The sequence below is a fragment of the Bufo gargarizans genome, chromosome 11, assembly GCF_014858855.1.
Source record: "Bufo gargarizans isolate SCDJY-AF-19 chromosome 11, ASM1485885v1, whole genome shotgun sequence".
In the NCBI taxonomy this organism is placed as follows: Eukaryota; Metazoa; Chordata; class Amphibia; order Anura; family Bufonidae; genus Bufo; species Bufo gargarizans.
Window position 1 is genome coordinate 10,372,388 of NC_058090.1, and position 11,234 is coordinate 10,383,621.

At 42.6% G+C, this 11,234-nt stretch overlaps 1 protein-coding gene across 1 annotated transcript; it reads left to right on the top strand.

The window, feature by feature from the left end:
• Nucleotides 1–311: 311 nt before the first annotated feature.
• LOC122921846 (tyrosinase-like) lies at nt 312–10,569 on the top strand. The gene is made up of 5 exons (XM_044272121.1): nt 312–363; nt 833–1,652; nt 2,229–2,442; nt 4,724–4,865; nt 8,344–10,569. The coding sequence occupies exons 2-5, from the start codon at nt 858–860 to the stop codon at nt 8,522–8,524; spliced, it is 1,332 nt and encodes a 443-aa protein (XP_044128056.1). The 5' UTR covers nt 312–363; nt 833–857; the 3' UTR covers nt 8,525–10,569.
• The last annotated feature ends 665 nt before the right edge of the window (nt 10,570–11,234 follow it).

The window sequence follows — 11,234 nt, forward strand, 5'->3', positions numbered from 1 at the left end:
GATTGAACTTTCGTGTGAAATAGAGAATAAGCTCTTGCGCCAAATGTGACTCTTGATACCTCATTTCCAGGAAGTTCCTTGCAGTTTGTGGAAATTACTGCTGCATGAATGGTTCCAATAAATAACATTGTAGATGACTTATTTCAGTATTGGATTGTGTTAGGGAGTCATTTATAGTCTTAGGTCATGTCTAGGATATAATTGATGTAGATGCCACTCGATGTGTGACTTACCTGCGCTTCCCTGTGTGACATAGCTTGTAGCTGTATAAATAGGTACCAGTCCTGGGTCACAGATCACAGTGCCAGAGAAGCTTCATTACCTCTCACCTGGACCCAGGACAGCAGAAGACATCTTCACCAGGTAAAATACCTTGAACCTGGTGGATCATGGGGTTATCTGTACGCAGGACAATCTAGAACACAAAAACAGAGAGGAGCCTTGGAGCTCAGGGCCCAGGTCCTTACCAGGGGCCCTATTACAGTGGCATGGTCTTTATAGTGATACTGTACTGTTCTGTAGTAAAGGGGCTACTGGACAAAACCCAGGAGCAACTGTAACATCTGAGACAGAGCAACTGCATGAAGTGTGATCTGAAATCTGGTCACATCTGTTTATGAGAAAACAGTAGTGTGAAGAAGGAGATCATTTTACCTCCCAAAAAGGGAAATAATATCCTAACTGAGGAGTATAAGAAATGGAATATGCTCTCCATGTACATGAATATAACTGCTATAATACTGCTTTGTGTAGTAACTTATGATTGTAACATCTTTGGTGTAATGTATGTAGTAGGTGTAATATTCTGATTATTTTTCTTCTTCTCTATCAGGGGGCGGTTGTTAGCTCTGGAGGCCATGTTTACGCTGTGTACATTTCTCGCGCTCTTCCTGGGCGCGGTCTACTGTCAGTTCCCGAGGTTATGTACGACAAGTGCAGCTCTTCGGTCAAAGACTTGCTGCCCACCATGGCAGGATGGCAGCCCCTGTGGATCACGATCTGGACGTGGCCAGTGCAGAGATGGTGTGGTTTTTACGCCCCTGGCTGCCAGCCGAGCTCGCCAGTTTTACGACGACCGATTGGACTGGCCACGTTTTTACTACGACAGAACTTGTGAATGCTTCGGAAACTACAGCGGCTTTAACTGTGGCCGGTGTAAATATGGCTACAAGGGTGACAAGTGCGATCGCAAAAAGACTGTGGTCCGAAAAGAGATCCGCCAGCTCTCGTTTCTGGAAAGGAAGAGGTTTTTTAGTTACTTAGCGTTGGCCAAAACCACAAAAAGCGCCGATTTTGTGATCCTGTCCACGGGGGACAGACACCTCCGGCACACGTACCACTTCGTGGACGCCTCCATTTTTGATATGTATGCCTGGACCCATTATTACTCCATGAAGCCCATTCTACTCAACGGCACATTTGATTTTAACAGAAACTACGCCCATCAGGGTCCGGCCTTCCCCGGCTGGCATCGTTTGTATCTTGTGTTTTTTGAGGAGGAAATTCAGCGCCTGACGGGTGATGAAGATTTCGCCATTCCTTACTTTGACTGGAGAGGAGAAAAGAACTGCTCCATCTGCACCAATGAATTTCTTGGCGCAAGCAATGCACAAGGCTTCCTGGACGATGACTCCCACTTCGCATTTTGGAAAGTGAGTAGTAATCTTATTGCCATCTTGTCTCCGGATGCCTCCAGAGCTGCATTCACAGTTCTGAAAGCAATTCAAATGTATACTTCACTGCAGCACCCCCTGCTGGTTCAGTGTCTAGGTGTGTCAGATAATGCTCTGCTGTATTGCATTGTGGGTGATGTGGGGTTCACACCGTACCCCAGATGATGTTGACAGAAGAAGTGTAACTCCTGAGCCTTCATGTAAAATTCATTCTTACTGTGCCCCGTTTATAATATTAGGGTCTTTTTATGTGGCCAAGGGGTCTTAGGGTCTCTGCAGTATTTTTTATATAATATACTTGTTCCATAATGGTCTGCTGCCTCTGTATGTGTGAATGGGGAGATCCAGTAACTTGCAGGCAGCTTTGGATGTGACTGGAGTATAAGACAGATCAAAATCCGTATAAGAAAAATAATCAAAAGTTACATACAAATACAATTTATATGTTGAATTTAAGTTTGCGGTAGTCCCCCCCCCCCATCCCCATTTTAGTGTTCTGTTCCCCACCCTCCTCCCACTTCATGGAAAGGCTAATACTGTATCCCTCCACTTCAGTCTATTTGCAGCGGGTTCAATTATCCTGATGCCTATTGCCAAACTGCTGGGGACCAGTGCCAGATGGAGAGACTCCACAGGAAGCCGGGTTCAGATCCCCGGGTCAAAAGTTTCCCCACCTTCCAGGATGTAGAGGACACCCTGAAATGGAGGGACTTCGATAGATTCCCCTACAATGCTAGTGCAGAGAGGAGCTTCCGGAACGCTTTTGAAGGTAGGTCATCATCTGTTACCATAAGTTAATTATAAAACACTCTCAAATTGGGCGCTGCTCACCAACTAACTGGAGCCTGGCCTGCTGACCACCTCTCAGCAAAAACTGTATTTTTATATGGAAAAACGAATTGGCTGGCTCACATTAATTTGCACGCGTCTTTACTTATTTGACGGTTAATAAAATACATACGTACATTCAACATTTACGGTAATACAATACATAAAATCACTTGATAAAATAAAATTAATACATTTAAGTTAGTGATCCTGGTCCCGTAAATGCGGAGCTCGCGCATATATGAAAGTTAAAAATTTACCAAAATAGTACAAAATGCGGTTATTCATGTATTGGTTAGATCTTCTAACCAGATAGTGTCGGATTATTTTGATTGCATAGAGTTCTCAATGGAGGATAAATTGGAAGCGCGTTGTTGTATTTATTACACTGTATTTACCTGCTTACTTCAATTTTGTTGCTGAGTAGTTTTTAGCACATCAGTATAACAACTTTGGCTACTTTCACACTTGCGTTCGGGGCTCCGCTTGTGAGTTCCGATTGAAGGCTCTCACAAGCAGCCCCGAACGGATCCGTACTGCCCTAATGCATTCTGAGTGGATGCGGATCCGCTCAGAATGCATCAGTCTGGCAGCGTCTGTCCTCCGCTCCGCTCAGCAGGTGGACCCCCGAACGCAATTGGATCCGTCCAGAGTTACAATGGAAGTCAATGGGGACAATGGCGTTCGAATGTGACACAATTGTCACGAGGATGTCAAGAGCCATGCCTGACTCCGTTGTACCCGGGGTCAGGAGGTCGCAGCGGTTGGCTGCACGCTCTATGTCAGATAGGGAAGTTTCCTTATTGTAGCTTTCTGGGTTTGCTTTACAAACCCTTTTGGCTCACTCAGGGATCCGTAGCTCCTTCTCTCAGCTGTTCCTTGTCCAGCACTCCCAATCCTCCTTATATTCCCCTCTCACACTTCTCTGGTTGCCAGATATAGAGCTTCCTGCCTGGACATCTATTCTGACCCACTGGAGCTGTGTTGCTGCGTTCTCTGAGTGTTGCCTTAGAACGCTACCCTCCGGATCCCTGTTGGACCTTTGTGGACAATTGTTGCCGTCCACCTGGGTGTTTGTGTTTGTCTGTGTTTGTCTGTCCTCTCCCTGGTGTTTCCCTCTTAGTGCAGTGGTGAGGACTAGCGATCCCACCAGCCCGTTCATTATCTAGGGCTCATTTCAGGGAAAGCCAGGGTTTAGGCACGTGATCGCCGCACGGGTGAGGAACCCGTCTAGGGACGTCAGGGCAGGCAGGTGCCAGCTGCAAGGTGAGTTAGGGGTCACCACCTTTCCCTCTCCCTTGGGCAGGGCTTTCCCTGTTTTCCTCCCTGTGCGTGTTGCCGGTCATTACAACAATATGGTGCATTTTTCAAACGGATCCGCCAATAACTAACAGCATAACTAACATTTTTGCAACACAAAGTGGACTATACAAGTGTTCCACTAACATCCAAAGTACTAACCAGCAGCGCAACTGAAGTCAAAACAGTGAAAAAAAGTCATATTAGTTGTTATACTGATGTGCTAAAAACTACCCAGCAACAAAATTGAAGTAAGCCGGTAAATACAGTGTAATAGATACAACAACGCGCTTCCAATTTATCCTCCATTGAGAACTCTATGCGATCAAAATAATCCGACACTATCTGGTTAGAAGATCTAACCAATACATGAATAACCGCATTTTGTACTATTTTGGTACATTTTTAACTTTCATATATGCGTGAGCTCCGCATTTACGGGACCAGGATCACTAACTTAAATGTAATAATTTTATTTTATCAAGTGATTTTATGTATTGTATTAAATGTTGAATGTACGCATGTATTTTATTAACCGTCAAATAAGTAGACACGTGCAAATTAATGTGAGCCAGCCAATTTGTTACCATAAGTTGCCAGGATCTGAGAGCAGTGTTCTGTTTTTCTTCATGACATAATGAGGAAGAAGGGGGCGGGGGGGAGGTTATGGAAGCTGAGACTTAGGTGCTGTTTGCTTTGTACCTTGCATGCAAGTGCTGCAGGCAAAAGGCAACCTGCCCATTTCTGCAGAGCACTGCAAACAGCGGCGCTGATCTCAATTTCCTGGGGCATGCCTTTGGACCCATTTGACCCCCTCGGCCCATCTATCACCGCACCCCCTAAATATAACCTAAATAATATGAAACGCAGGGCTTACCCTACATGAGATTGCTCACTCTCTGCCTGTTTGATCCATTTTTTAGGTTTCCTGAGACCATCCGATGGGATAACACTGGAGCGCAATATGCACAACGCGGTTCACATTTATTTGGGGGGAACGATGTCTCAGATCCCCATCTCCTCCAACGACCCCATATTCCTGCTGCATCACTGCTTCATTGACAAGTAAGTTCCCTTAAAAATGTACTGGCGGCAATATTAGTTGTCACCCAGCTTTCCCAGAGACAGATACAGGGCAGAGGCTGTGACAAGTTGGATACTGTAAATGTTGACCATTTGATGGCTACTGAACACAATACACATCTCGTACTATAGTCCTGCTCATACAGTTGTAGTTTGTTACAGTGTATCAGAGCAGTCAATGCTCAGTGACCATAGTCCTTGGGCTGCTCTCAAATACAGACCCCCCAGATCCCCTAAACAAATAAGTCCCCAAAACAGACCCGCTAAATAAAGACAGACCCTCCTCACCCCACCACAAACCAGACACTTGAAATACAGACCCAAACCCCTTAAATAAATGCAGACCTCATATATAATGACTCCCAGAATCCCCGACCCCCCTAAGAAAATACAGACCCCAGAACATCCCCCAACCAAACCACTAAATACTGAGCTCTAAACCCTCTACATAGAGATGCAGACCTCATACTGTATATACAGAATCAGGGAAGAGGCCTTACATAAATCCCAATCCCAGACCCTCCTTAGAAAATACAGACCCCACAAAATCCCCCAACCAAATCTCCAAATACTGACCCCTAAATCCTCTACATAGAGACGCAGGCCCCCTAAATAAATTTAGATCCCAAACCCCCTATATGCAGACCCCTAAAATTATACAGAACCCATACACTTACCAAATGCAACTAACACTTTGCACCTCTGCCTTCTTGCTGCTCTCTCATCTGGACTAGAGGACCTGCTGAGGTCACATGACCACGTGCAGGTCCTTCTACAGTACAAAAAAAAATATATATAACTTTGATGTGCATCATATCTTGTGTCACATTGGACAACCCACACCCCTCCTATTATGATCCACTATTGCTAAGGGACCTCATCTCACTCTCCACTCACTGCCAGCAAGCAGAGGAGGTGATGAATTGAAACACAGTATATCATAAAGTTGCAGTGATTTTCATTGATTGATGCTGAAGCTGGATATTCATTAGTATACAGAAATATGCTGGTAGGCACTCTCTACCTGTAGCTGCACAGATGGATCAATGGTATTAAGTTATGCAAAATTTAATTAAAATAGACAAAATATAAAGCAATACAATAAAATGCAATGGACTATAAACAGATAAAGACTATTACGAATGAAGTCCAATTGGCATGGGATGTGAACATATATGTATCACTGTCACTGTTTCTCTTGTAGATGCCAATTCATATATAGTTGCCACAACTCGTGTTGGGCGCAGAGTGAAACCGATGAAGATAAAATGAAAAGTGAAACCGATGAAGATAACATGGTTAGTCTCTCTTAGAACTTAGATTTCGGCATAAATGTTCGAATCACCACTATATTGTATCAGTTGTAAATTGTTACCAACGTGTACTGTACAGTATAATACTTGAGTACATAAGTGGTTATAGTGATTACTTTACCGCTCGTAGTATTTGCGCTGTGAAGGATGAAGTTCTCTGTAAATTCTGCGAGTCTCGCTGGCATCCCAAGTGATCGGGGAGGCCGGCTCTGTATCTCACGTGTCTTGAGGTTCTATGTCTCATGTGACTAGAAGTAAATTCCAGCGCCAGGTCCTAGAGCAATGTAAATTGCATCCTTACCTGGTGAATATTTCTAGAGCTCAATGTACATTAGATATGTATGTACAATAGCCATGGCCATGGACTTCTTGAAAGTTAGTATTGCTTGTCAAATACTGCCCAAATAGACACCAGGCGCGTTTCAGAAATAAATTTCTCCTTCCTTAGTGGTAGGCAGCAATAGAGCTTTATAAAGAGGGATCTATTAAATCCAGGGTCGAGTCCAATAAGGATAAATTTTACTGCAAACAATGGTTTGGATCATCCACATAATATGCAAAATGCAAAAATGCAGCATCTATAAATTAGCTGCTGTTATCTAAAGTGATCAGTGTTGTATACAATAAATATATCTATATAGAAAACATTTCAAAATACACAATAAAAAAATACACAATAAAAATAAATGCTGATGCGTTTATGATGCGCTTTTGTGCGATATTTATTAAAATTGAAACAAAAGTAAAAAAATCAATATTCCCCTCTGTGTAGGGGCATGAAAAGCTAAATAATAAATTATTATGACATGTTTTACTGATTGAGTAGACCCTAACTACAAATGAAATAGATGGGACATTTGTAGTTAGGGTCTATTCAATCAGTAACATGTCATAATAATTTATTATTTAGCTTTTCATGCCCCTACACAGAAGGGAATATAGATTTTTTTACTTTTGTTTCAATTTTAATAAATATCGCACAAAAGCGCATCATAAACGCATCAGCATTTATTTATTTTATTGGGTATTTTTAAAGGGTTTCTATATAGATATATTTATTGTATACAACATTGATTACTTTAGATAACAGTAGTTCATTTATTGATGCTGCAGTATTGCATTTCGCATATTATGTGGGTGATCCAAACCATCGTTTGCAGTAAACTTTATCCTAACTTTATCCCAATCCCTCTTTATAAAGCTCCATTGCTGCCTACCACTGAGGAAGGAGAAATTTATCTTCGAAACGCGTCTGGTGTCTATTTGGACAGTATTTGACAACAATACTAACTTTCAAGAAGTCCATGGCCATGGCTATGGGACATACATATCTAATGTACATTCAGCTCTAGAAATATTCACCCAGTAAGGATGCAATTTACATTGCTCTAGGGCCTGGCGCTGGAATTTACTTCTGGTCACGGGAGACATAGACCCTCAAGGCACGCAAGATACAGAGCCGGCATCCCCGATTACGTGGGACGCCATTTACAGAGAACTTCATCCTTCACAGCGCAAATACTACGAGCGGTAAAGTAATCACTATAACCACTTATGTACTCAAGTATTATACTGTACAGTACACGTTGGTAACAATTTACAACTGTTACAATATAGTGGTGATTCGAACATTTATGCCGAAATCTAAGTTATCAGAGAGACTAACCATGTTATCGTCATCAGTTTCACTTTTCATTTTATCTTCATCGGTTTCACTCTGCGCCCAACGCGAGTTGCAGCAACTATATATGAATTGGCATCTACAAGAGAAACAGTGACAGTGATACATATATGTTCACATCCCATGCCAATTGGACTTCATTCGTAATAGTCCTTATCGGTTTTTAGTCCATTGCATTTTATTGTTTTGTTTTACATTTTGTCTATTTTAATTAAATTTTGCATAACTTAATACCATTGATCCATGTGTGCAGCTACAGGTAGAGACTGCCTACCAGCATATTTCTGTATATTATTATTATTTCTTTTTTACATTGTGTACGTCTTTTTGGAGTGAGCACCCGATCTATATTTCTGGGGGAGGTTGAGCTACTAAATATTCATACTGGATATTCATTAGACTGGTCTTTGAAGCTCACATGTAAGATTTGCAACAGTTGAGTGAAATTTTTACCATCGCCTTGCAGGATATATCAAGTATGGCTGCAGAAATATAACGCGACCCCAGCCGACTACCCAGAAAATGATGAGCCCGGACAGGGCCCCGATGAATGCTCCACCCCTTTCTTTCCTTGTTATAGGAACAAGGATTTTCTGAGCAATTCTACTGAGCTGGGATACATGTACTCTAAGTATCAGGGGATGTAAGGTATCCACCTTCAAGTGAATGTCTTTGTAGCAATGCTTGGTGTTGTTCTTGCCTTCTTGTAAGTTTTCCTGTTACCGTATCCTCCTCTCTGCTGCCATATGTCCTGCTCCTGGGATAGATGAGCATTTTAAGGACGGTAGTCGCCCAGTTTTTACCTATTGGTAATTAGTCTTCTTATGCAGGGACTCGTCCCCTGCTCCTGTGTCACTATGAACACAACTTCTTCCATGATGAGTCCGACTTTGCATTTTGGAAAGTGAGTATTATTAATCTTTGCTTTGCATATTATGAACTCATTTTTTAAGTCCCATTGTGTCTTATATTCTAGGCCAGGGATGCCCAACCTGCGGCCTGCCAGCTGTTGCAAAACTACAACTCCCAGCATGCCTTAACAGACTATAGCTATCAGCCTACAGCAGGGCATGGTGGTTGAGCATTCCTGTTCTAGGCACATCCAGAGCTTCATTCATAATTCTGCTAGTTCTAGCAATTCAGGTTCATACCCCAAAGTAGTCCCCTTCTGGTTCCGTGTCTATGTGTTGTACTGCATTGCTGGAGATATAGGGTTCACTCCAGGTCCCAGATATAACAGCCTGACCTAAAAGGTAAGCTCCTGGGACCTAATACAAGTCAGTACCAGGGTCCCGACCCCACATGCCATTTTTAATACTGGTGTCTTGTAATGTGGCAGAGAAGCCTTTGTGCCTACTCAGGCGTCAGGACCTAGGTGCTTCTCCAGCTTCTGCATCCCCTATAGCTATGGCTGATATGATATACTTGTCCCATAATAATCTGCTGGAGCTGTGCATGCTAGTGAAAAGATTCAGAAATTTGAACGCAGCTTTGGATATGATTAGAGTATGAGACATGAATCAAATCAGAGGAAGGGTATTCCGACTGCTGTCACGAATGGCTGAGAGTGGGAATAATACCCCTTCAAGAAGCCAATGAACAGAACTTTTAAATGGAGGAGGAAAGCCAATCAGTTGATAGGTGCAGTTAAACTTGCAGGAGGGCACAAGAAAACAAGGCAAGCGCTTCTAAAGAACCACAAGATGGTTCGAAGTAATATCATAATCATAATATCATAATATATATACAGGTGAAACTCGAAAAATTTGAATATCGTGCAAAGTTCATTTATTTCAGTAAGGTGAAACTAACATATGAGACTCATTACAGGCAGAGCGAGAGATTCCAAGCCTTTAGTTGTTACAATTTGGATGATTATGGCTTACAGCTTATGAAACCCCAAAGTCTCAATCTCAGGTCCCCTTTGCTCAGGGGGTAAGGATTAATTAGCTGACTATAGTCTGACACTTTGAGCCTAGAATATTGAACCTTTCACAAAATTCTAATTTTAAGCTGCATTACTGAAATCAATGAACTTTTGCACTATATTCAAATTTTTCGAGTTTAACCTGTAAATTAATCATATATCTGTATGCAGTCTACCGATCACATTGCACGTACATCTACCTCTAGCTATTATTATTTTATGTCTGATTTTGGCTTCCCACTACAGAAGTTGGCCAGATTGCAATATGATTATCCCCAGTCTGATGGGAGTTATAGTCTCTATACGGATATTAGACACAATGAGAATGCTGGGATTACACTAGGGTTAATGAGGCTGCGCTGTCCTATTACGGCTGCTCATGAACGTCTGGTCACAGATAATGGACTTTACCTTCTCGGTTACATTAAGTAGATGAGGGGACAATGGTTGCCATTTCCCCAGATACCATAGAGGAGTGCCCCCCCCCCTCTCCAGAGGTCACAGGTCACTGCAATCATCCTAATTGTGGTGTGTTTTGTAAATATCGGCAGTTACATTGTATCTGTCCTGCCTCTTCCTTTATGTAGTGTCCACAGCTATGGGGCATATGGAGAGTGGGTGCTTTATATCAGCTTGGTCCCTTCGTCTGACTCTGACTAAGGCTACTTTCACACTCGCGTTTTTCTTTTCTGGCACCGAGTTCCCTCATAGGGGCTCAATACCGGAAAAGAACTGGTCAGTTTCATCCCCATGCATGCGCAGTCCGGTAAAAAAAATATATATTTTTTTAAATGGACCCGTTTGTCCGTATGACAAACAGACGGATCCGTTCTTGCAATGCATTTGTGAGACAGATCTGCATCCGGATCAGTCTACAAATGCTGTCCGTTTCAATGCAGATCGCCTGATCCGGCAGGCAGTTCTGGTGATGGAACTGCTTGCCGGATCACTCTACCGCAAGTGTGAATGTAGTCTAAGCGAAAATCACTCCTATTTTCCTACAAGGGATGGAAATAGGGGTAAAGAAGCATGTAACCCTCCTAGATTTTAATTGGGGGAGGGGGGGGGGTGCTGTGTGATGAACAGGAACCAGCAATGGGTGCCCCTGTTGATTGCTACTATTCTCCCCTTGACCTCTATGAACCCTTATCTACAATATATTTATACATAGGCTGCTTTCACACAGTCAGTGTTTAGTCAGTGTTTGATCAGTTATTTCCCTCAATGATTTTGAGCCGAATCCAGAAGTGGAGCCTCCACAGACATAAGGTGTACAGCAAGGATTTGCTCTTGTTCTGTGATTTTGACCCGCGACTGGTTTAGACTCGGAAACATTGATGAAAATAACTGATCAAACACTGACCAAACACTAACTGTGTAAAAGCGGACTAACTAAGTGAGATTACCAGCAGTTGTGCAATTAATTGTAT

Bases quoted from the DNA above. Each gene is read 5' to 3' on its own strand.
- LOC122921846 (XM_044272121.1), top strand. From the start codon at position 858: ATGTTTACGCTGTGTACATTTCTCGCGCTCTTCCTGGGCGCGGTCTAC. The intron at 1,653-2,228 runs GTGAGTAGTAAT...CCTCCACTTCAG, and splicing joins CCCACTTCGCATTTTGGAAA to TCTATTTGCAGCGGGTTCAA. The intron at 4,866-8,343 runs GTAAGTTCCCTT...ATCGCCTTGCAG, and splicing joins CATCACTGCTTCATTGACAA to GATATATCAAGTATGGCTGC.